This window comes from Sarcophilus harrisii, chromosome 2, assembly GCF_902635505.1.
Source record: "Sarcophilus harrisii chromosome 2, mSarHar1.11, whole genome shotgun sequence".
NCBI classification, from domain to species: Eukaryota; Metazoa; Chordata; class Mammalia; order Dasyuromorphia; family Dasyuridae; genus Sarcophilus; species Sarcophilus harrisii.
The window spans coordinates 435,191,706-435,217,836 of record NC_045427.1 but is presented as its reverse complement, the minus strand read 5'-3'; the positions used below and the strand labels follow the sequence as shown (position 1 = coordinate 435,217,836).

Below are 26,131 nucleotides of genomic sequence, written 5' to 3'. Positions count from 1 at the left end.
ATAATCTAATCCTAAAGAATGAGTGGTTGAAACAACAAACCATTGAAACAATCAATTTCATCCAAGAGAATGACAATAATGAGACAACATACCAAAATGTATGGGATTCAGCCAAAGTTCTTAGGGGAAATTTTATATCTCAAATTGTACTTCCTGAATATCCTTACATGAAAATCCAATTTATACTCTATATCTTTGCAGATGTGGTTTCCTACATCTGGGATTTAATCCTTCTTCACCTCCAACTTGAAGAATCCCTAAGTCATAAATCAGTCAGTTAATAAAAGTTATTAAGTGCCTACTATTTATTTAGTGCAGGACCCCAATGTTAAGCACTGGGGAAATAAAAAGAAGCAAAATGCAATCTCTGCCCTGGAGGAAGAGAAAAGTAAACAAATAAAAACAAACTATATAGGAAATAATGAATAGAAAGAAGGCACTAGAATTGAGAGGGATTAGGGAACCCTTCCTATAGAAGGTGGAATTTTACTTGGTAGTCTGGAGTGCCAGGAGGCTGAGATGAAGGATTGTAAGAGAATAATGCCCAAAGTCAAGGGATAGAGTGTCTTGTTCATGGAACAGCCAGGAGGACAGGGACAGTGGACTGAAAATTATGTGTCAGAGAGGAAGGTTGAGAAAACTGGAAAGGTAGGAGGAAGCTAAATTCTGAAAGATTTTGAATGCCAAACAGCATTTTGTATTCGATCCTACAGGCAATAGGGAGGCATGGAGTTTATGGAGTGGGTGGGTAACATAATTTGTTCAGAGCTTTAGTAAAAAATTACTTGGTGATTGAATGGATGATGAATTTGAAGTAAGGAGAGACTTGAGGCAAGAAGGCGGACCAGCAAACAACTGCAGTCAATAAAATAGGCAGGAGGAGATAAGGACTTGTACCAGGGTGCCGATATAATTGGGAGATGATACAATGGATGTTGAGAGATAAAGAGTTGAGAACTGAAGTTTTGAAGGATTGGGAGAGGAGTTCTATCCTTTACAGGAAAAGGGAAGCTGGGGAGAAGGAAGGATTTAGGGGGAAAGATAATCAGTTCATTTTGGACATGTTAAGTTTAAAATGTCTACTGGACATCCAGTTGGAGATGCCTGAAAGACAATTGGACTTGCATGATTGATAGTGATCAAAGATGTTAAGTAGACTTGGGGAATCATCAGGGATAGTAATTAAATCCAAGGAAGCTGATGAGATCACCAAGTGAAATCATATGAGACAGAATCCTAGAGACACTTAATAGCTATAGAATAACATTTGGATGAAGATCCAGCAAAGGACACTGAGAAGGAGCAGTCAGGGAGGAGATGAACTAAGACAGTGGTACCCCAAAAACCTAGAGAGGAGAGAGAAACAAGGAAAAGAGGGATGATCAACAGTGTCAGAGGGTGCAGGGAGATCAAGGAGAATGAGGATTGAGAGAAGCCCTTTGGATTTGGCAACTAAGTATTCATTGGAAACTTTGGAGAGAAGAGTTTTGGTGGAATGATTAGCTCAGAAGCCACACTGTAACCTAGACAAGAGCTTTCCTGCTCCTCACCCTGGATTGTTTATAACTTCTCCCTCAGTGAAATAACATTTTAAAGAAATTTATCCATGCTTTATATTTATATATATATATATATATATATATATATATATATATATATATATATATATATATATACTCCTCTCTCTATACTCAAGAGAAAGTAAATTCTTTGGATCAAAAACTGCTCCATATTCCTCCTTATGGCTCTAGCACCAAGTACAGTGTCTTTTATCTAAAGTGCTTAATAAATGTTTGTGGAGTTAATGTGAGTTAAGAAGTCCAAGGGCAGCCCCCAAAGGGCATTCCAGAATAGTATAGTCTTAAACCCTTACAATTTATACATTGTCTTTCCCATGAGACTGTGAGCTCCTGACAAGCAAGGACAGTCTCTTTACCTTTTTTTGTATTCCCAGACTGAGAACAGTATCTGATACATAGTAGGCAATTAATAAATGCTTAGTGCCTAACTGACAAATTAGAGATATGAGTTCTGAAATGCAGAGGAAATAATTTTTTTCAGAGGAGGAAACTGAGGCTCAGAAAGTGATTAGACCTATTAGATAGTGATTACATTGTCATGGAAGCTATAGAGAGGATTTCTATGTAGATTAGAAGGTTGAATTAAATGATGTCTCAGCTCTAAAATTGGGTAACTTAGCTAGTCATTCAATGTGTTAACTCAAAACCAGACCCAAAGCAATAATGAGGTAAGGCTCATCAAGATGACATCCAATTTACTTTATAAAGACATTGTTCTTCCCTGAGCCTGTTTCCCTATGAATAAAACGAGGAACTTGAACCAGTTAATTGTTGAAAACACTTCCAGCTCTGACAGTCTATGTCTAAGATCACAGGATCATTGAATTTAGAGTTGTAATGAACCTCATGGACTATCTAGTAAAATCTTAAAGGAATGAGACAAGAACATGGCCAAGAAGTGGTCCTTCAGCCCCTGCTTGAAAAACCCCAAAGATGGGGGAATCCCGACCTCACCCAGCTTGTTCCACTTTTGGACAGCCCTGTTAGGATGTTTTTCCTTATATCCAAATTTGTCTCTTTCCAACTTCCTCCTGTTACTACTGGTTCTATCCCCAGGGACTGCAGAAAAGTCCAGTCATTCCTCCATGTGATATCTTCAAAGATGTGGGCCCAGCTATCAAATCCCTAGTCTTCTCAAGGATAAATCTGCCTGGTTCCTGTAAATAATCCTCATCTGACTTAGATTTGAGAGCCTCAAGACCATCCTGATTACCTTCCTCTTGATATTCCCTCCTTTACCAATGTCATTCTTAAACTGTGGTGGCCAAAACTCAACCCAAGAACTTCCAAAGAAGTCTGAGGGAGCTGATCCCCAGTCAGTTTAACATTCTGTACTCTAAAGGATCTTCCAGCTCTGATATTCTATAGAAGGCAGAGAAATTTGGGCTTTAGGTACTGCCTTGTCTTTTATATTCTCCCCACACTCCCAACTTGATGGGAAAGAAGAAGCCACAGAATCCTCCAGCTGTTATTTAAAGGGCAGGGGAAAAGCCTGGATCCCAGATTGATTTATGGATGAGGTAGATCTTCTCTTCTCCAACTGGTGACCCCAGCTCCCTCCAAAGTCCTTCTGATAGGACTCTGTCTAAGTTCCATTCACCCAAAAGGCTGAGGTTGGATGAGGGAAAAGGTGAAAAAATCCAGAAAGAAATCCAGGTCTCTGGTCCTGCCCCTTTGGTGCCTGTGGTGTGGTGACTGCTGTGGAGTGTGGAATGATGATTCCCAGCTGTGTGCATGTGTTGGGAGGAAGGGGGGAGAAGAAGGAGAGGAGGCAGTCTTCTGTCCTTTCATCCTGTTCCCAAGAACAGCTGGTGACCTGCACTTGCAGCTAGGAGTCAAGATCAACTTATCCCCAGTCCTCTGTCTTAAGGGGTCCCTGTCATGGGTGGCTGGGTCCCTGCTGTATTCCTTTATGTTCTCAAGAAGAAGTAAAGGTTTCAAGTGACTCTACAATAGACAAGTCTTTTTCTAAATACACGTAAAAATAGTTTTCACCATTCATTTTTGTAATATTTTGTGTTCTAAATTTCCCCCCCTTCTTACCTTCTTACCTCCTCCCTCCCCAAGACAGCAATCTGATATAAGTTAAATATATACAATCATTTTAAGCATATTTCCATTATTTTCCATGTTATACCACTTTCCCCTCTTTACTCCCTTACTGATTGCCTGAGGTCATATAGAATTCTGGAATTACTCTGTGCTGATTCAGTAAACAGAAAGACTGGCAAGTTTATAGATTCTGAAGGACATCACCCCTGAAAACTGATATTATAAGTTCATATCATGGAAAGAGGGCTAGCATTGGAGTTAGGAAGCTTAGGTCTGAACCAGACTTCAAAGCTAATGAATTGTGTAAACTTGGATGGATTATACCATTCATCTCTGTCCAAACTGGTTTCCTCACCTGTACAGTGAGAGTACTAATACTTACACAATTTATCCCAAAGACTAGTTCTAGGAAACATACTTTAGATATCTGGAAGTTAGTTCATTATTAGTTGTTTTGTTGTTGTTGCTTTGGGGATAGGTTTTTCTTTTTATTTTGACTAAGACTGAGATTTTTTTGATGTAGAAACTCCCAAGGAAAGGATTTCTTCCACCAAAGCAGACCAGCACCAGCTCTACAACTTAAAGGTTTTCTGGGGCACAGACTCTCTCAGCCAGTATGTATCAGAGGCAGGCTTTGATCCCAAATATTCCTAGCACAGTACCTGATACGTAGTAGATGTTTAGCAAATGCTTGTTGACTAGTTGATTGATTCCTGATGCTGAGGCTTGTTCTTTATCCATGACAGCTCTCCTGAGTTGTGGTTCTTGTCATTATCATAATTACCACAGACCCTTGACCTGCAGATGGTACTACAGAAACATGATTCCATGTGCCAAAAACCTTCAACCTCCACAGACATCTAGACTTGCTGAGCCCAAAAACAAGCCCTGTTCTCCCGAGACAGAGAGAAAATGATAAGCTATGTTCTCAACTAGTGACTGTAATCCCTGGATGCTCTTTAGAGGCTATGGTCCTGCCAGTCCTCCTGTCTACTGGACCAGCACAGAGTAATGCCAAGATTCTACATGACTTTAGTGACCTCTGGCAACCAGATTGGGAATAAAGAAGGAAGATGGTACAACATGGCAAATATGGAAATATGTTTAACCTATATCAGTTTGCTTGCTATCTTGGGGAGAGAGGAGGTAAGAAAGGAAGGGGGAAATTTTAGAACGCAAAATTTTACCAAAATGAATGTTGAAAACTATTTTTATGTATATTTGGAAAAATAAAATACTATTGAAGGGGAAAAAAGAAGGTAGATGGTAATTTGAGTGCAGAATCTTTACAATCCTTCAAGGTTCAATTTGGGGCTATCTCCAAACAGAAATATGTCCTAAGGAGGACATATCCTCCTAAGGAGGATTCTCCTTAGGTCTTTTCCTTTTCCTCAAGTTATCATGTGTATACTTTCTTTTTTATCTGTGTGCACATGTGTGTATGTGTTCATATATACATATATTCATTCACATGTAAGCTCCTAGAGGAAGTTACTATACATATACATATACATGTATACATAAACCCTAGAGGAGTTTAAGATACGTATATATATATATATATACATGTACATATATATGTGTGTATAGTGAGCTCCTCTAGGATTTGTGTTTATCTTTGTGTGCTCAGTACCTTAGGCACAGTAGGATCATGGAGTTAGCTCTAGAAGGGACCAGTCCCCTCAGTTATAAATAGCTCTGCCTTAGTATTGCCAAGGGGATCAAAATGCTGGAGATGGATTCCTGGTGGTTTTCAGATATGAGATTCCTCGCTTCTCCCTTTCTTGATTCCAAAGGGAATCCTCCTTAACCTGGGATAGAGGGAGTGAAGATGATATAATTTAAAAGCTTACTCTCCCAGGTTTGTGTGAAGAGGTGAAACTATGTGAGATCTGAGGAATAAAATACTGGCACTGGAGCAGTCCACAGAACCAGGAAAGAGGAGGGGAGTCACCAAAACAAGAAGTGCATTTACTTACCAAGAGAGTAGAAGTTGTAGAGAAAGCAGTGCCAGGAATGAAAGATAGATCTACATTTATATTATTTTGTCAGTGGGGTTCTGTAGTTGGGGACTTGGAACTGAAAGAAGGAAAATTGTTAATTTTTTAAAAATTCTCAGAACAAAGAATAAGAGAGAAAACATGCTTTTTTCTTCTCTCTTAATACTGAAAAGTTACTAGTCAGGCTGGGAGCTTTCTAGATAGCTGGATTGGTATTAGAATCAGGGTCTATGCCATCTTGCTTTTGTCCTCCCCACCCCTACCTTGGTTTGTTTGTTTTTTCTTTTACATTTTAATTCATTATTTATTTATTTATTTTGTAGCACTCCTTTTTAGATTTTGAATTTCAAATTTTCTCCCTCCCTCTCATCCCCTCCCCAACCCACAAAGAAGACAAGCAATATATCAACTATACATGTGAAATCATTCAAAACATTGCCATATTTTTAAAAAAATTTAAAAGGAAGAAAAAGAAAATATGAAAAGTATTCTTCAATTTGGACTCAGAGTTCATCAGTTCTCTCTCTTGAAGTGGATAACATTCTTCATAATGAGTCCTTTGGAATTGTGTTAGATCATCTTATTGATCAGAGAAGCCAAGTCTTTCTCAATTAATCATTATTATAACATTGCTATTATGTGCACAATAATCTCTGGCTCTTCTCACTTTGCATCAGTTCATATAGGTCTTGTCATGTTTTTCTGAAATCACTCCTCTTCCCTTGTTTTTATTTCTTATAGCACAATACTACTCCATCATAAAACATATGCAACAACTTTCCATCATGGTTCTAAAGGAAAACTTTAGGGAAGGAGCTGAAGGAGAAACTGAAGGAAGAGTTACATGAGGGGAAGAACTAAGGAAGTGACCAGAAGTATTAGTCTCAAAGACAAAAGGATGAGGGTAGGAGAGAATGATTAATCCTGTTCATTTCCCCAGTGAAGGCTAAGAGGGTTGAATTGATTTGCCAAAGACCTTCTTGGCAAATTCAAAGTGAATACATCCTGAAAATCAGGGGCTTACCCCCAACAGTGTATCTAGGAATAAGTGGAGTATAGATCTACATGGTTCCTTCCGATGGTTGTAAACAACACAACTAAAACTTAGTTAGCAATGAAGTAAGGCAAAACTTACCACCCTATTCTTTCTCCCCCATTCTGTGGTTCCCTCATTGAGGCTCTCTTCAGTGGTATTCTGGAACTGGCTCAAAGAGCTTGTTGTTAAAATTTCAGAGTACCAACACTTTGAATTTTTTAAAAATGCTACAAATAAGGGTTTGATTTATTATTGATTTCTAGACTTCAGAAAGTGATGGAGAAAATGTCAATAATGCAGATTAAATTTAAAAGTGCTGTGAATGCCATTTTGGCAGAATAGATAGTTGTCAAACATTTACCAACACGCCTTGGTTTCACCCCAGATAGGTCCATCAGCTTATATTCTATCCTCAGAAATATTAAGACTGGTTTACCTGCTAAGGGTCAGGGTCTCAAGCTTTGAGTAATGTTACTCAAATAAAAAAATGATAACAATAATAGTTCATATTTCTATAGAAATAATACATTTTTCTATAGTACTTTGCAGTCTACAGAGTACTTTTTTTGCATCAGCTCTGTAAAGTAAGTAATACAGAAATTATTTTCTCCATTTTATAAATGAGGAAAGTAAGGGTCAGAAAGGCTGTTTTTGTCCACAATTGTTCAAGTTATTGCAATCATTTCATGACACTATTTGAGATTTTCTTTGGGAAGGATATAGGAATGGTTTTCCCTTTCCTTCTCCAGCTCATTTTTACAGATGAGGAACTGAGGCAAATAAGGTTAAGTGACTTGCCAGGCTCACCCAGCTATTAAAATGTTTGAGGCTGGATTTGAACTCAGATCTTCCTGACGCCAGGTCTGTAGCTCTATCCACTGAGTCACCTCACTGATTGTCCCCAGTTACATCACTAAAGAAGTGGTACTGCTGGGGTCTGAACCAAGTCTTGGTCCAGGTTCTTACTCTTCTGCCTATCCTTAAAATACTTTTAGAATTAACCTTTGTGCCTGTTTTGCCAGTGAAGTCTCAAGTTCTCTCAACATGTGGGACTCCCTTCCCTGATGTAGACTCTCCCAGACTGTGACCTGAGAGTCCAAAGACCCGCTTATTTCTCCTCTGTATCGACTCTCCAGGGCCAGGTCCCTCACTGCCTCCCTGGATGCATGCTAATGGCGCGGCTGATGCTGTGATCAGTCATTATGGTTTTATCCTTTTAGCTGGAGAGCTACATCCAGATGAATATGAAGTCAGAGATGGTTCAGATCCAACAGAATGCAGTCCAGAACCAGACGGCTACCATGCTTGAACTTGGCACCAACCTACTCAACCAGACAGCCCAACAAACAAGAAAACTCACCGATGTGGAAGCCCAGGTATGGGACTCTAGAAAGCAGGACTGAGGGCAGGGCTAAGAGATGGAGTTGGGGATGAGGAAGGGAGGAAGGGTGGATGAGGTGATACCTGGAGAGAAAAGGGATATTCTAGTGATGCAGTGGGAGCCCCACACTTGCCTTCTCCCTGAACTGCACCAAGCTCCTCTCCAGGATTCCAAGCCCCATCTAAATCCCCACCTAAAACATACAATGAAAGGACCTGAATTTTAATCCCTGCTATGTTTTTGTGCCTTGGGATCACCAGATACTAAAGTTAGGGCCTTCTTATCTAACTTCTCTCATTTTGCAGGTGAAGAAACTGAGATTGCCCAAGGATTGCCCAAGATCATAGAGATAATGAGCATCAGAGGCTGACTATGGACCAGGGGCCCTTGGATCTCAGTTTCTCCAACTTTGTAAAAGAAGAAGTTAAAGTCTATTGATCTCTAATGTCCCTTCCAGCTCCAAATCCCACAATAACTACAGGGGCTATAACAGGGTATGTTTAAGACTTTGATGGAAAACAGGCAGGAAAAGTGTGGCTATGAGGAAAAGGGAAATGTAGCCATTTTCACCAATCCTCTTCTCTTGTCTTTGTCCTGGCAGTCCTTCAAGGGAGAAAGACAGCTTCGAGCTTAGAGGTCACTGGCTTAAAAGACTGGGAACCCATGTGGAGAAAAGAATAGGCAGCCCAAAACTTTCAGGAAATGAGGCAGGTCAGAGAGGCTCTTTGAAGCCACAGAATTTTTTTAAACTTTTGCTTGTTTACTTTAAACTTAAATAGGAAATAGGAAAAGAAAAAAATTTATCATGTGCACAGCAGAACATGAGAAAGGATTCAAAATATAAAGCAATAAATTTCCGTTTCAAGAGAGCCTGTATGATAAATACTATACATTGTGTTCAGAACTATCCATTTTTTTCTTTGCTTCCTTACAGGTTTTCTTTTGTTCTCTGCTATGTACTTTTTACTTTATTCTTTTTCCCTCCTTCCTCCCTGCCCTCCCCCAGGAAGGCTACAATTAAGCATTCACATGTACTTTATGTGCAGGTGTATTCAGTGCTACACTAGGAGGGGCTGATGTGGAGGTACAGCAGGGTTCAGCAGAGCTTTTAGTGTCAGGGCCCCATCCCACAAATCACTCAGCATGCTTGGGCCCTCCTTAATTTGATGAGCCCTTGGCTTTGGGAAGTGTTGGAGTCCAAACTGGACCCACCCATAGGGCAGTGGAGGGGGTGGGGGGGAATGAAGTATCAAGGCAGGCCCAATGAGCCCAGAGCTGAGAACCAGCCTCAGTGGCAGTGGATGGACAGAGCCTAAAGCAGAAGTCAGAAGGCCTCAGTCATCGTCTCCTCTTGCTGAGAGAGAACAGTAGGGATGATGAAAAAAGTGCTGGGCAGGGAGTTAGGAGACCTGGGTCTAAGGCCCAGTTGAGCCACTGAGGCATTCAGCCATTTTTCTTAATCTCAAAAGTGTAATATACATATTAAAGATTATTACTATTAACCTTTCTGCCTCCTCATCTTCACCATAGATTAAGAGTTTTCAGAGCTAGAAAGAGTCTTAGAGATCATTTAATCCAAAGCTCTCAGGTGAGAAAAGTAAGGCCTAGGTTAGGGCCAAAGTAGTGACTGGTCTCAGGCCATACCCCCCCTACTCCCGAGGATGTTGTAAGATTCAAATAAATTAACACACGCAAAGTGCATCGGACCCATGAATCCCCCTGCAAATGAAAGAAATGATTACTATTACTATTTACTATAACTTTACTGTAATTATTATTAATTATAACTATTAACTTCTCAGTTTCCCCATTTGTCAAAAGGGTAGAATAATCTTCCTGACCCGACAGCCAGACCTGCTGTCAGAACCAAGGCAAAAGCCCCTAGGTCTGCTGATAGTGTGCTCACCAAGGAGGCTACAAGCGGGCTTCCTCTCTGTCCCCACACAGGTACTGAATCAGACATCCAGAATTGAGCTCCAGCTGCTTGAGAACTCACTGTCCACCAACAAACTAGAGAAGCAGCTGCTCCTGCAAACAAATGAAATCCACAAACTGCAGAATCGGAACAGGTACAAAGCCCGAGAGAAAGGGAGGGGAACCTGAGCAAGGGGACTGGCATCCAGTGGGCCGGCCTGCCCAGCCTGGGTGACCAAGGAATCCATGGGAGGCAATAGAGCCAGGGATGGAGTCAGAGATAGAGACGGATAGGGAGAGAGATGGGGGATGGAGAGAGAGAAAGAAATAAAATGTCTATTCCCCCCATCTCTCTCTGTCTTTCTTTCTATATATGTAGATATCTATCTATATCTATGTATACATATATATATATATATTATATAAAAGAGAGAATAGAGAGAAATAGAGGAATAGAGATGGGAAACAAGATTATACAAATAATATAGAGATAGGAATAGAAATGGGGATAGAGATTACATATAATATAAATATATACATATATGTATAAAATATACAGAGAGAGAGAGAGAGACAGAGACAGAGAGATAGGGATAGAGATAAAGAGAAAGAAATGGATAGAAATAGGGCTGAAAACAGAGACAGAGTCAGGAACAGAGACAGAAATAGGAACAGACAAAGACAGAGATGGCAGTCACTGATCTGAGGGTGGGAGCCTCAGGTACTACTCATAGGCAATCAGGTGGTTCAGTGGATGGAGTGTGGGTTTTGGAATCCGGAGGAAGACCTGGGCCAGTTCCTGCCTAGTTGTATGATCCTCAGCAAGTCACTTAACGTCTCTTGCCCCAGTTTCCCCTTGGGCAGAGCCACACCACGTTGCTAGAGGATCACCTCTGTAACCTTCGGAAAGCCCTCTCCAAATGCCGGCCCTCCTCTCTGACGCCCGGGGGGCTTGGGCATGGGCTGAGCTCCCCGCTTCTTGTCCCGGTGGGGGTGGCTTGGGGCTGGGACCCCCAAGGGAAGCACGTTGGATCAGCCCCGTGACCTCGCCCAGCCCTGCCCAGGCCCACCTCCAGCCTCATTTGCAGTCCCAGCAGGCCAGGGCTGGGCAGCGCCGGGGATGCTGCAGCCCGCGGTGCCCAGGGAGGGTTGCCCCCAGAGTCCTGAGGCTGGCCCAGAAGGAAGCTCCCTGGGCACAGGGGAGTGGGCCAGTGGGAGGGGCGCCTGCCACTGAGGGCCCTCCGCCCACCGTGCGCTCCTCTTGGGCAGCGTGCTGGAGACTCGGGTGCGGGCCATGGAGAGCAAGCACCAGAGCGAGCTGGAAGGCATCCGGGGCGAAAGGGAGAAGCTGCGGCGCCTGGTGAACCGGCAGAGCAGCACCCTGGAGGGCCTGGAGAGGAGCCTGCATGCAGCCAACAGCAACACCAGCCTCCTGCAGAGGCAACAGCGGCAGCTTCTGGACTCTGTGCAGCGCCTGGTGCACATCGTCTCCAGCGGCAAGGGTGAGGCGGCCGAGTCTGGACCAAGCCTGCTCGGTGATGTTCCCTACTTAAGTCCAATTCCGCTTGAGGGTGTTCAGCCTCAGTTTTGTCATCTGTCAAGTGGGCAGAATAGCCATTAGAAGCAAAGAAACCTAGAAAAGTTAGACATTTACTCCGGCCCCCTCATTTTTCAGAATAAGAAACTGTGGCCCAAAGGGCAGAGATTGGGAAAGGGGCTTTCCTGAGCTTGCACAGAAAGATAGTGGCAGAAAAGCTGCCCTTGGCAGAAAAAGTCAGAGGGTCCTAACAGGACCTCCTGCTCAAGGGTTCCTTTCTGTGTGTGAACTTGAGCAAGCTGGCTTAAGAACCTCAGTTTCTTCTCTAAAATGGAACTAATAGCTCCTGCCCTACCTTCCTCCCAGACACAGGGAGGACTAAATGGGATGACTAATGGGAAAGTGCTTACTATAAAAGAAATGTGAGCTATGATTCTTCCTATCTCCCCTTTCCAATCCCCCTAAATACCAGCTCCCCACATAATTGTCCTAATACACAGCTCCAACCATGTTCTCCCCTTTTGCTCAGACACTGCATTCTTCCACTCCCAGACCTTATCTCTAATTTTAGGAATCCTCTAGGCTCGGCTTAGTTGCCACCTCCTCCATGAAGCCTTCCCTGCTCTCCTAGCTGAAAGGGATCCCTTCTCCTCCACTTTTCCTGGAGCATTTTGTCTAGATTTCACCTTTGGTTATGTTTTTCTTTGCATATGTTGTATGAGCTTCCACCCCTCTCCCTCCAAGAAGGCAGGTCATTTTTATCTTTGGGATCCAGGCCCAATAGGTAATGGGTGCTTTGTAAATGTTCACTGAACTGAATGGGAAGCAATGGGGCACAGTGGAAGGGTCTCAAGGTTTGGAGTCAGAGGTCCTGGGTTCAAATCACTGATCTACCACCTGTTGTGCTCACTTCCTTCCTTGGACTTCCTCAGTTACCTTATCTGTAGAATCATGAAACTACATCCAGAATGTCTTCTAAGGGGCAACACAGTGACAGAGCTCTGGGCCTGGGATTAGGAAGATCCATCTTCCTGAGTGCAACTTCAGCCTCAGATACATGCTAGCTGTGTGATCCTGGACAACTCACTTCACAAATTTACCTCAATTTCCTCATAAAATGAGCTGAAGAAGGAAATAGCAAATCTTTCCAGTATTTCTGCCAAAAAAAGCCCCAAATGAGGTCATGAGTGGACAAGGCTGAAAATGACGGAACAGCAAGAGTCTTGTCTGGCTCTAAATCTATTACTTATGGGAGGAGATACATGAAAGAGAGATAATAGAGGCAGTTTAAAAAGTCTAAATGCAGTTTTAGACTATTAAAACTTAAAATTACACCAAGACTTTGGGGATATCCTAAACAATAATTTTTTTTAAAAAATAATGAGAAGTATTGATTAACTGGGCAAGCTATGTGCCTAGCTCTTTTTGACTTAGATGACCTTTATGGAACATATCAGTTATGACAGTCTATGATGGGCTACATTCTGCCAGATCAACTTGGAGATGACCTAGCCTTGCCCCATTTTATAGAAGAAGAAAATGAGGTCCTGAGTAGTCCCATGGCCTGCCCAAGATCCCACAGGTGTCAAGTAGCAGAGTTCTTAGGATACCCCAGATAAGATCTGTGATCTTGTCACTCCTCATCTGTGGATCCTCAGCTGCTTTGTCTGAAAAAGGAAGATAATGATGTTTTATCTGCTCTGTTACTCCTTACGCCTTTTGATCAGTCAAAAGCAGGAAGCCCCCCCCTCCTCAGCATTGGTCAGACTATCTGTCAGTTGTAGTTCATCACCCCTATCTGTCTGGACATCCTGCCAAACCTCAGTCTCACAGCCAAAGCCACCTCTGAGATTACAGTAAACAAATAGTTTAGGAGTTAGAAGTTGTTAACATTCCTTGCTTGTTTGTTTTTAAGTAATATGTCATTTACCAGTGGGGTCTCTGGGAGCCACATTCACTATGGTGTTTCTCAATCACTGCATGGAAAATAGTTCAGTAGGATCTGGAGTCCTCTGGGACAGAGAGAAGCATCCTGGGTCCCCTTTTGCTTTTCTGGTCCATCCCTCCCTGTCCTGAGAAAAGTACAAGCTGTAGCCCCTGGAGCAAGGGCCCCCAAGGAAGGAAGGAAGGAAGGAAGGAAGGAAGACAATGATGATAATCATAGCTAGCATTTACATAACAATTTATGTTTTTCCAAAGGCTTTATGTATATTCTTGAGATCTCCAGATAGCTCCCACCTCCTACCTGGCATATTGCCCCTTGTAAGTGAAACTGGGACCATGGCAACTATGGCCTCAGAAGACAAGAGGGAAAGAAGGGGCTAAGGATTGGGATCTTCTGGTATTTTTCTCCTTTTAGTCAACCGTTCTTACTAAGTGAGTAGAAAATTCAGTTGCTTCTCCCTATTGAAGTACTTTCTGAATTTTAGCACCCTAGGAAAAAACCTCCGTTGTCCTCACTCTAGTTAAATCTCAGCTTAAAACGGAAAAGTGGTTGATCTTTAAGGAACCTCAGACCATAGAACATTAGAATGGGAAAGAACTTTAGAACATAGAATATTAGAGCTGGAATGAATTTTAGACACCATGTAGTCCAAGCCTTCAGTTTACAGAGGTATGAAGGACAGAGAATGGCCCAAGTTTACACAGCATGTTAATGGCAGAGCCACAATTCCTGCCTCCCATGTATGGGTTCAGTGCCCCAGTATGATGTAATGCAGGGAAAAAAGAAACGGGTACAAGATTTGGAATCAGAGGGCCTGGGTTCAAATAATGCCTCGACTTTTTATTGCCTGTGTAATCTTAGAAAAGTTACTTCTCTGTGTCCCTCAATTTTTTTCTCTGAAAAAAAAAATGTGTGTGTTGAGGGATGGGGTTGGACTAAAGTGCTTCCAGCTCTAAACTTACAGATGGAGCCCTCTACCCAGGACCCGTCCCTCAGAGGTGCCATTTGAATCTTAAGAGCTAAAGCAAGGAAACATCATGTGAGAGGGCCTGCGTGTGACCGCTCCTGTCCTCCCGGCCAACCGGTGGGAGCCTGTGGGTGTAGAACAGAATGGGGGGTTGGGAGTAATTGGAGCTTGTGGAGACTGCCTGAAGTCTTGAGGACCCCCCAGGCCAGGGTAAGGACAAAACCTCAAACTAGCCCCCTGGTTCTAGCCCTGACTCACCACAACTTGCTGTGTGACCGGGACAATTCATTTTTCCTTTTCCAAAGCCTCGGTTCTCCTATCCATAAAATGGAGATGCAGTCGTCACCCTGTCTCCCTCACCGCTGTGAGAACCAAAGGAGATGGGAGGGTGAACTGCACGGGAGACGGTCCTCCCTGCCCAGGGTGACCGCCCCGGCTGAGCCAACCTTTCTCCTTTCCCCAGTTTTCACCGCCTTCCCTTTTTGCCTCTGTACACTGCAGCTCTGCTACAGAAGGATGAGCGTTCCTTCCAGGACTGCTGGGAAATCCGCCTCTCCGGGGTCAACGTCAGTGGCGTCTACACCATCCATGTGGCCAACTGGACGGAGCCCAAGAAGGTCGAGCTGGGTGGGGGGTGGCCCTCCTTGGCTTTCTCCCCTCCCACGTCAAGAGCCCAAGTCCCCACCAGCATTTTGTAGACTCAGAACCCGAGACCCGGTCTCACAGGCAGGCAGTGGTGGGACTGATGCTGCAGATCCAATTTCCTGACTCTGGAACAAAACCCGCCTTTCTAATCCCACCCTGCCCGGCAGGACCCCACATCCTCAATGCCGGCAGACCTGTGAGCCCACCGTTCCCAGAAAAGACCCAGGAGACCCCTTCTCGGCCAGCCGGCAGGGAGCTCCTCAGAGCAGGAGGATGGGTGGGGAAACTGAGGCAGCTGGGGGGAGGGAGCAACAAGAGGAATCCTCTTTAGGATTTCTTGTCTTGAACCTTGACCTCAGCAGTTCCAAAGCCAGAGAAGCTTGTAGGAGGGAATGCAAAAGGGGTATGCAAAAGGGACTGAATTTCCTGTGAGAGAAGGCACACATTCACTTATCTTTTCTTTCATTCACCTGTTCATTCAAATGTGACCCCAGAAAGTTTCTTTCCCACCAGGTATACTGTGACATGGAGACTAGTGGTGGGGGGTGGACTCTCATTCAGAGACGAGTGAATGGCAGTGTAAATTTCCAAAGGAACTGGAAAGATTACAAACAGGTAATGTCCACCTAGACACCCAAGCCTATTGGGTTCAAGAGCCCTCCAGGCTGGGACACAATCTGTCAGATAGGTGTCTGCCTATCTGTCTGCCTCTCTGCTTGTCTGTCTGTCTGCCTATCAGTCTGTCTGGTTATCTGTCTGTCTGCCTGCCTGTCAGTCTGCCTGCCTGCCTGTCTGCCTGCCCTTCTGTCAGTCTGTCTGCCTGTCAGTCTGCCTGCCTGTCATTCTGCCTGCCTACCTGTCTGCCTGTCCTTCTGTTTGTCAGTCTGTCCACCTGTCTGCCTGCTCTTCTGTTTGTCAGTCTGTCTGCCTATGTGCTTGTCTGCCTGCCTGCCTCTATGACTATCAGTCTGTCAGTTTGTCTGCCTGTCTGCTTGTCAATCTATCAGTCTGTTTGTCAATCTATCTTTCCTCCCTTTCCAGACCCTGGATTCTTTTTCTGTTTTAGCATTATTCTTCAACAACTTCGGGGACCTCATAGGGTCTCCTTCCAAGGGGACCAGAGAGCAACTTTGATATGCTTCCTGGGCTTCTAGAACCCACTGTCCATCAAGTCCCTAATGAATAAGGACAAAAAAGCCCGTTTTGTTTATGGTTTAGTGAAAAGAGAGAGAGGAAGCTGTGGCATCGAACTCAACTTGGAAAGGAACCAGTAATCGCTGTTTGAGGATTCTTCCTATTACATATTGACTTAACATTATCAATAGTCTATTGTAGTTTTCATTTATTCTGCTAAATTTTTTCTCAATTACATTTTCATCTAGATCAGGGTACAGGATGGCAATGGGCATTGGTGAAGGGAGTTCTCTCCCAGGAAGTTTTCTATACACCAGTGAAATTCCAGGGCGATGACCAAATATAAAAAGGTGTTGGAGAAAGAGTAATGAACTTGGAATCAGGAGACCTGGGCTCTGAATCTGTTTCTTCCTTTGCATAAATGGACAAGCATTTATCAAGAACTTCTATGCTAGGCACTGAGATACAAAACAAAAAATGAAATAATCCCTGACTTTAAAGAGACTTGGGAGAGACTTGACTCTAAAGTCAAGAAGAACTCATCTTCCTGAGTTCAGATCTGCCTCAGACACTTACCAGCTGTGTGACCCTAAGAAAGTCACTTACCCCAGTTTGCCTCATTATTTTCATTTGTAAAATGAGCTAGAGAAGGAAATAGCAAACCACTCCAGTATCTTTGGCAAGAAAACCCTCAATGGGGTCATGGAGAGTCAGACACAATTAAAATGACTGAACAACAATTTAGTTGGAGGAGGCACTCCAAATCAAGCTGAAGGGATGAGGGAAAGCTTTGTGGAGAAGGGAGCATCTGAGCAAGCTTTGAAAGAAATGCACAAAGTCACAGAGATGAGAGATGAAATCCTTTGTGTGAAGAACATGTTATACAGCCTGGCTAGAACAAAGACCACATGAAGGAGAGAAATATAAAATACTCAGACTGGAGAGCGAGATTGGAGCCAAGTTGGGAAGGGCTTTAAATGCCAAGCATGCGAGTTTGAATTTGATCCTAGGACTAATAGGGAGCTATTGTGATTTATTGAGCAGGAGGAGACATGGTCAGATGTGGACTTCAAGGACATCACGCTGGCAGCATGGAGAGAACAGACCAGAGAGGGGAGAAATTTGAGTCACGTAGACGAATTCAGAAGTTATTACAATTGTCCTCATGAGAGATGACAGGGCCTGAACAAGAGTGGGGCCATGTGAGCACAGAGACACTGGACAGGAGAAATGCCCACAAAACATTCCACTATTAGTGCTCCCAGGAGAGATTTGGTGCTGCAAATATAATCTGGAAATCATCTGCATGGAGATGATAATTAAACCCATAAGAACTGAAGAAGTTAACAGAGTATAGAGAGAGGGGAAGAGGGAAGGGAGGCAAGAAATGAGCATTTAGTAAGTGCCAACTTCCAAATCTCTCGTTTGATCTTCACCACAACCCTAGGAAATGGATACCATTAATTTTCCCATTTTTCAAATGAGAAAACTGAGGCAGACAGGTTAAATGACTTGTCTAGGATCACACATCTAACAAATGTTAAGGGTGTATCTGAGCTTCGTTCTTCCTGATTCTAAGCTCAGAGTTCTATCTACTATGTCACCTAATTGATTCTGCTCAGTGGTGTCAAATGCTGAAGAGATCAAGAAAGATAAGCACTGAAAAAAAAAAAACTATTGCATCTGGATATTCAAAGAGCACTGATAGATTTGGAAAGAACAGTTTCAGATGAGTCACAAGGTCAGAAGAGAGAGTACAAATAATTGAGAAGTGAGTGCAAAAGGAGAAAATACAGATGGCGTTGACAGCTTTTTTTCCAGGCATTTGGCTGTGAAAGGGAACAGAAATGTAGCTTGAGAGAGTATGTAAGATCATTAAGGGGTTTTTAAAGAGAGAAAGAGCCAGTAGCAGACACAGAAAGAGACAGAGAAAGAGGGGGGGAGGAAATAGGGAGGGAGGAAGGGAGAGAGCGAGAGGGAGAGAAGAGAAAGAGAGAATGTGAGAGGATGAGAGAATGAGAGAGAGAATGAAAGTCTGAGAAATATAAGGAGTGAGATAGCATTTATTAAGTGTCAGAGACTGTGCTGGTGGATGCAACTATAAGCAAATAATTAATACTTGACCTTAGGGAGCTTATATTCTAATAGGAGGATACATTTAAAAAATGTGGACAAGGTAAAGGGGATGTGGCAAGAAGACAGTGGTGTGGGGGCCCGGGTCCTCTATCAGAGTTTATGGGGAGAGAGTGAGTAGAAGGAGGGAAAGTCAGGAATGAAGTCCTACTATCCAGGAAGGTGAAAAATAGAAAATGAGGCTAAAATGAGGCTGGGAAACCACAAGAAATAGTCTGGATGAGAGAGGACTGGAGATTCTCCAAAAATGGGCCTCAGACCTCACAAGGCTGCTGCAAAGAATGCATTTTGTCAACCTTAAAGAACTGAAGCAGGAGTTCCTAATGTGGGGTCTATAAGTTTGCGTTTAAATTTGTTCTGACTACATTTCATTGTGATTGACTTCCTTCTTTAACTTGTATTTTATTTTCAGAGTTTAAAAACACAATTCTGAGAAGGGATCCACAGGCTTTTCTAATTTTCCAGAGAGGTCTATGACACCCAAAAAGTTAAGAACCTCTGAGTTAGAAGAATATGAGTTAATATTCTAAAAAATATTATTATTAGTGAAAGAGGAGGCTGACGGGAAGGGAGCAGAGAATGATGCTGATTGGTGGGTCACGACCTGATGTCAGAGCCTTTCACGAGAGCAGGCCCAGTGAGGGGGGAAGCAAGAAGAAGCTTAGGGGGAGGAAGTGGCTCCTGAAAGTTAAGAGAAGCCGGAGGAGAGAGTAAGGACGGGAGAGGCAGCGGAGGAGGATGCTGCTGAAAGCTGATTGGACAGATCTCCCGCGCCGGCTCCGCCTCCAGCGCCATCCCTGGCGCTGTACCACGGCCCGGACCGGGGCTCACCTCACCCACCTGTCCCTCCTTTCCCTTCTTCCCCTGGCAGGGCTTTGGCGATGCTGCTGGGGAGCACTGGCTGGGCAATGAGGCGCTGCACCAGCTCACCAGGCAGGCGTCCTATGCCCTGAGGGTGGAGCTGCTGGACTGGGAAGGGAACCAGGCTCACGCCCAGTATGAGCGGATCCAGCTAGGGAGTGAGCAGCAGTTCTACAGGTGGGAAGCAAGGGGGGATTAAGGCTCGAGAAGGGAGCGCCCATCCCTCTGGTTCCCTCCGGGCTCGGATGGATGATTGGGCTGGCTGGTCAGAGATGACCGACAGGGGGTCCCTGGGGGGGAGGATCAACCACCGCCATGTGTACCCCGTTCACACTCACGTCACCAAGCGCCCAAGAGAGCGGGGCCCCTCCTCTAGAGGCAGGGTTTCAAGGCTCTGCGCCCAGTGGGGTCATGCAGAGGAGAAGGCCTATTAGCACCCGGCTCCCTCCACCCACAGAAGGGAAAGAAAAATAATAAGGGAGCTTAGAGACACTGGAACTCATTAAGTCCAGCCTCCTCGGCCGACAGAGAAAACTGAGGTCCAGAGAAGGGATGGAACCAAGGGGCCCAACACAGAGAGTTTAGCAAGGAGTCAGCATTAGCACTCTATGGGGGGATATGCTAATATTGCAGATTAAATTTAAGTGCCTCCTTTTACATTCAGAATTAGTTTCTATCAATATACCCTAGTTGGGCTAGATAGATGGGCATAGAGATAGATAATAATTCTTATTATAATGATACAGTGGGTACCCCCTGCACACAAATATTACACAAGATAGAATGCAATAGGGACAGGGGGAAATCCAAAGAAATGCAGAAAAATCTGAGAATTGTTTTCAGTAAGGGTATGGAGAAGTCAGACGAAGAGAGTAAAGGTATTGTGTTCATTAGGTAGTGAGGCTTCCTATAATGGTCCAGGAATCAGGAAAGATGGTTTGGGGGCATATGGTGGAAGTGCTTGAACATAAAAGTTCAGACGTCCTATAGGCAATGGGGGCTATCGGTGGCTTGTAGCTGGTATTTAATTTCTCCCCTTTACTCCCTTGTCACTCCTCCCACTTTCCTGCTCCCTGTCCCTCAGCCAGGAGTGAAGGCTCTTAGGGAGGGGCCAGGGACTCAGTGGACCAGGGGAAGTTAGTTTGTCTGCTTCCCAGCAAGGTAGAAGACTGTGAGAAGCCCAGACTCCCCAGGGGACCCCAAGATTACTCCTTCCCTGGGCCAGGGCTTCTTGAGAAAGCTGAGAAAGATCAGCTAGTTCTGGGCTAGGGCAAATGCACACACATGTGAGCTGAGTCAACCTGCCTGGTGGTGCAAGAAGCACACAGCTGTTGTCCCTCACAGCCACACAGATATGCAAACAATGAAGTCAGAGACACACAGATACACAAATATACAAAGTTCCATCGAGACCTTCAAACAGTCACACAAACACAGGCAGCCGCACAAACAAAACACTCTAGCCCCACCACATAAGTGCTCACAGACACACATTTGTAAACACAGACATGCCCAATATTAAAAATTCACACACATAAACACATAAACACACAAACACACAAACCCAAGCACAAAAACACAGAGAGGCAGTGATACCCCAAAAACAGGGGACTTACTGTGAGTCTGGCATGTGTCTGTGTTGTGGATGTATACAGACACACACATAATAATACATGGATACACAAATGTACATTCACAGAAAGGATTACTGCAGCAGCCCTCCTGGAAAACGTGTTTATCTAAAAACAAACAAGTAAAAGGGCTACCCCCCCCCCACCGACCTGCTGAAAGGCATTGTGAGATGGGGAAAGGAACTTTAGACTTCAAACCAGGAGAGAGCTGCTTGAGACCTACTAGCTTTGTGACCGAGTCACCTAATTCTTCTGAGCCTCAATATTCCCATCTGTAAAAGGGGGATTAAAATGCCTGTAGTGACTTATAGGACCTCAGAAGGTGGCAGTGAGGTTCAAATAAGATGATGTTCATACAGGATGTCCCAACAGTTCTAGTTCTGTTTTAAGCTATTAAGTTTTAAACGGCACTGAGATCTTTGGGACACTTTTTATATAAGGGAGTAGGTAAATGGGATGTAGGGGAGTAGGGGTGGAGAGAAAGAGAATAAGGTGCTAAGACTCGGATGCTTTCCTGAGAGAGCTCACCATACCCAGCTGAAGCATCCCTAGCAATGCTGGGCAGATCCTTTTCTGCTCAGGTTCCACTGAGTATTATAGACAGAGAGTGCTGGAGGATGCAAGGGAAGGGGAGCTTACCAGGAGCTGGCGAGTTCAAGGAAGACTTCCTACAAGAGACCATTTGAACCTTGACGAGTTACAGAATTTGGCTGAAGGGGACAGGGCTCTCCCTCTGGGAAGCAGAGAAACAGGACAGAGCACACGTAGTGGGTCACAAAGTCATGAGAAGGGCTGCTACTACACACCTCCCACACAGGTTTCATAGTAAGCCTCCAATTCCCTGGAAACGCCCACCTCCTGCATGGGACCATCCAGCCCAACTCTTTAGAGATGCCCCTTAATAAACTCGACCCCCTCTGAGTGGCGGGGAGCTCTCTGGAGGGCCTTCCCCCTCTTGGAAACAGTATTTCCAAGGCTGAGCCCGCTCTCACCTGGCTCTCATTCCTCCCTCTCTTTCCTCTCCCTTTTCCCTTCTGGGACACTGGCATCTCCAGGTTGACACTGAAGGACTACAGTGGTACAGCCGGACACCAGAGTGGCTTGGTCCTCCAGGGCACCAACTTTAGCACCCGAGATTCTGACAATGACAACTGTCTTTGCAAGTGTGCTCAGATGCTGTCTGGAGGTAAGGAGGAAGAGGGAGGGGAAGGGGAAGAAGCAAAGGTGGGAACTAGCCCTGATACCCATCTTCTGCTAAACCTCTATCCAACATCAGCAATCATTCCATGCTCCTAGCTTCTCCTTAGAGTCCCGTGTTCACAAAGGACATACTTAGCTAACCTTAGCTCACATTTTTAAGCATTTTACACTTACACATCTTGTGCTCAAGCCAAGTATTTAAGAACTTGTAGTAGAGTAAGTAGAAGGTTAAGGCACGAACATAAATAACTATCTAACATAATGTAACTAGGTCACATAACTTCTCCCAACGGCTGAGACCTTCATCAGATGACCAGATCTAGGTACCAGTCCTCCCCATGGCAGAGCTGTTGCCATCCCAGGGCTTTGGAAGATGCTGCCCCTTGGCAACAGGCAGGCTCTAAAGAGAAGCTTCCCTCAGTCTCAAGTTCCTTACAAAGTGGCAAAGGCAGCATTGCCTTTCAGCGCAGATCACACTCCTTCAGTTTCCACAGGTCTACAAGGAAAGAGTTAGACTGGTTTATATGCAAGGTCCCTTCTAGCTTTGACAGTCTGTGCTGTGTGTGTATGTATTGCCCCCATGCATTGATCCCTCCTGAGTCCTATTTTTAAGGCTCTTTTCCTGCTCTAAGATTCCATGTTCTATCATTCTGTGTCCTGGGATCCCTTCCAAGCTTGAACACTTTATGATTTTATGACATGGATATATCTGCACTGACTGCCTCGTTTCAGGAACACAATTTCATACCTACATCATATTCAGGTTCGCTTCTTGTGCTGAATTCAGTGTAAAGGAAGGGGGCCAGGAAGGACAGGTTTCTGGTCTCTCCTACCACTCTCTGCCTGAGCTATCAAAAACCAAAGATCACATTTCTATAGCACTTCACATTAAAAGCTCTTTTCTTCACAATAGGCTAGAAGTCACCAGTGCAAATGTTATTTCCCCATTTTATCAAAAAAAACTGAAATTCAACAAAGGAAAATTATTGGCTGGGGGTCATGCCATCTTAAATAGTAGAATCTGAATGTGATCCTGGGGATGCTGACCCTCAATCTAGGGTTCTTGCTAATACATTGGCTAAATATTGATAACAATTAGAATGGACTCCGGCTCTTTGATAGCTCAGCTGGCTGTTAATATTGGTATGAGAGAGGAACTGATGACCTGCTTTCTCTACATTTGTAGGGATCTCATATTTGTCAGACCCAGGAGTGGGGGGGTGGGCAATGGGGAAAATATCAGTAAAACTGCTCATTGTGTCCTGAGAAGCCTCTGAGCCAGATGAGAAGAGCTTTCTCTCTTTCCAGGATGGTGGTTTGATGCCTGTGGACTCTCCAACCTCAATGGTATTTATTATCCAGCCAAGCACAATGTCAGAAAACTCAACGGTATCCGGTGGCACTACTTCCAGGGCCCCAGCTATTCCCTCCGGGCTACCCGCATGATGGTGAGGCCCACGGACTTCTAGAACTAGAGTGCAGCTCGGGAAGGCACCAGTGGCAATCAGGGGATGGAGACCACCCCCCTACAGTGGAGAAATACCCGCATCTCAGCAAACCGAAGGGCAATTGAGATGCCGGAGGTTTGCCTGGAGGAGGAGCGGGACCCTAACAGACCATCAGATCCCACAAATTAGTCTGGACTCCTCAAAACAGGACTGTCTTGGACAGCATCAAGATGCTGCAGTCGGCCAGCCTGTCTGTCTCTGAAGGCATTGGTGCTAGAGCTCAGATTCTTGGGGGTCCCTCCCCTGGGAAAGGTCCCACAATGGAGCAGAGTTCCCTGGGACACAGGCCCCACTTTGGGGGGGAGGCTTCCTCTTACCTTCTATTGATCCCATCTAATTCAGTTTCTGCCCTGCCCTCTCTGTCCCACCATCTCCCATCCTGCCCATTGTCCTTTCCCTCCTCAGTCTGGGCGGCCCCGGCTTCCCTTCAGTGCTGCCCTCCAGGATCCTCATTTCATGGCCAGAGGAGCTGGCTCCACTTCTCTCCCCAACCACCCACACACACTTTAATTAGATCCAGAGAATCCTCTTCATTCAAAAAGCCCAGCCTTTGGAGTCCTTGGTTTCTGCTGGTCTCCTGGGCTTGGCGTCCCAGCAGCGTGACTGGCCTGCTGAGCAGGAGGGGAAAGGAGGGAAGAAGGGGGAGCCCCCGAGGGTTTTACCTTGGAGATACTGGGAGACCTCTCCTTAGCACAGGTTTCCGGACCCCCTCTCAGAAACGCCCAACAACCCCTGTGTGTCCCCAGAAGCAGATGGGAGAGCCTGTTGTGGGCAGCAGGGTCTGGGCAAAGGGAACTGGTGGGCTCAGAGAGAAAGGAAAGTGAAAGGAAACAATACAACCTAGAGAACAGGGAGTGAGAGGGGTGGGAAGCTGAACCCTGAGGAGTCTAGCCATGCTCTGCCTGGGGACGGGGGGAGTAGAAGCCGGAGGGCCACCGAGGTACCCAGCCCATGGTTTTCCCCAAAGGATTAAACCATAACTTTATAACCAGTCATTTTCAGGCCAGGCCAGCTTTATTTGGATCAGGCAACTACCCAGGCAACAAAAATATGCAAGAGATACAATTGGTCCAGACCACCGCCCTCCCCCATGCAGTTCTCCTCTATCTATGATAATTCCCCTCCTCATTTTCCCACTGCCTTGTGCTCTCCTCACATCCTCCCAAATCTACTTTCTGGAAAAGAGGTGAGATGTCATCACTAATCTTTCTCTAAAATGATCCAGCCCTGTGTTCCCTCTCTCAGGGGGACTTACGGCCTTAATATGGCCACTGTTGAGGGGGAGGGAAAGCAAAAGGAAGAGAGAGAGAGACACAAAGGGCTTTGTCCCCTTTAGAGGGATAGCAAACAGACAGGGAAGGTCCAAAGGTACAGGAGGCCTCCTTTTCTGTCTGTAGGTCAGGCTAGCTCTGTGTTCCTGAGGAGCACAGAGGAACAAACCCCATACTACCTTTCAAGTACTCACAATCTAGTTGGAGACAGCAGCTCCATTAAGCAGACAGAAAAAAGGGAGACAGATATATATATATATTCTTGGTGCTGTGGAAAGATCAATGGTTCAAAGGATTATCTGTAAAAATGAAAGGATCTGGGGTCCCTTTGATTTCCAGATACATGAGTATGAGATTTGGGTAATAGTCTGTGAGACTTTTTTTAGCGCTAGTAAGGTACAGATCAGATCACAGGTATTCCAAGAAGGAAAAATCAGCTGAGTTTGGAATAATCAGAGGTTTCCAAAGGAGAGGGCACAGGATAGATTGAGAAAGACTAGAATTGTGTGCAGAAGGAAGAGTAAGATTTGGGCCAAGAGGGCAAGAGAAAACAGAAGTTGGTAAAACTTTTTTCCCCTTGATTCAGAGATGGCTTGACATGTATGTCAGAGTTAGGACCCCAAAGACCATTGAGCCAAATTTTATTTGCTTGGAGGTGAGACAGCATGATATTTATAGGATTGAGGTTTAAGTGGGAATCTCATCTCCGCTACTTACCAGCTACTAGACCTTGGACAAAGAGTAATCTCCTTGGATCTGAGTTTCTTCATTTGTCAACTTCATTTGTAAAATGGGGTGAACTAGATGAACTCTCTCAAGGCCCTTCCAGCTTGAAATATATTATCTTAAATTTTAATGGGGATAAGTGTAAAATCCTACTTTTGTGGTTCAAAAAATAAACTTTACAAGTACAAGATGGAGAAGATATGGTAAAATAACTACCATTCTGGGAACAGATCTGAGAAGGCCGGTGCATTACAAGGATGTGCTAGTAAACGTTTAACAACTGACTTTCCAAAAAATGTATGGCACTCACACATTTAAGTTTCATGTGCATTGTTAACATTTTTCCAACACTTTTTAAAGTTTAGACAACAAAACAATAAATCAAGCCCTGATTTCCAAGGTGTAAATGCTCACACTAGAAATTTAACAGTTGGGCTCTGAGAGCCATGAATTGGCTCCTGAAAAATAAAATAGTGGTCAATAGTCTGATATAGTAACTAAAGGTCTAACATTATCTTAACCCCCCTTAAAAGGAAAAAAACATGTCTGAGCCAGAGAGGAGCTAGATAATCCCACTGTACACTGCCCTGATCTGATTTCATCTGAAACA

At 44.5% G+C, this 26,131-nt stretch overlaps 1 protein-coding gene across 1 annotated transcript in view; it reads left to right on the top strand.

Moving 5' to 3' along the window:
* ANGPT4 (angiopoietin 4) overlaps nt 1–25,715 on the top strand; it is a 62,835-nt gene extending 37,120 nt beyond the window's left edge. Inside the window, exons 2-9 of the mRNA XM_031954155.1 lie at nt 7,889–8,044; nt 9,997–10,118; nt 11,233–11,465; nt 14,914–15,029; nt 15,571–15,672; nt 19,196–19,362; nt 21,872–22,002; nt 23,325–25,715. Of these exons, the coding sequence (XP_031810015.1) occupies nt 7,889–8,044; nt 9,997–10,118; nt 11,233–11,465; nt 14,914–15,029; nt 15,571–15,672; nt 19,196–19,362; nt 21,872–22,002; nt 23,325–23,485 (1,188 nt within the window). The 3' untranslated portion in view covers nt 23,486–25,715. The remainder of the gene's footprint in view (nt 1–7,888; nt 8,045–9,996; nt 10,119–11,232; nt 11,466–14,913; nt 15,030–15,570; nt 15,673–19,195; nt 19,363–21,871; nt 22,003–23,324) is intronic.
* The last annotated feature ends 416 nt before the right edge of the window (nt 25,716–26,131 follow it).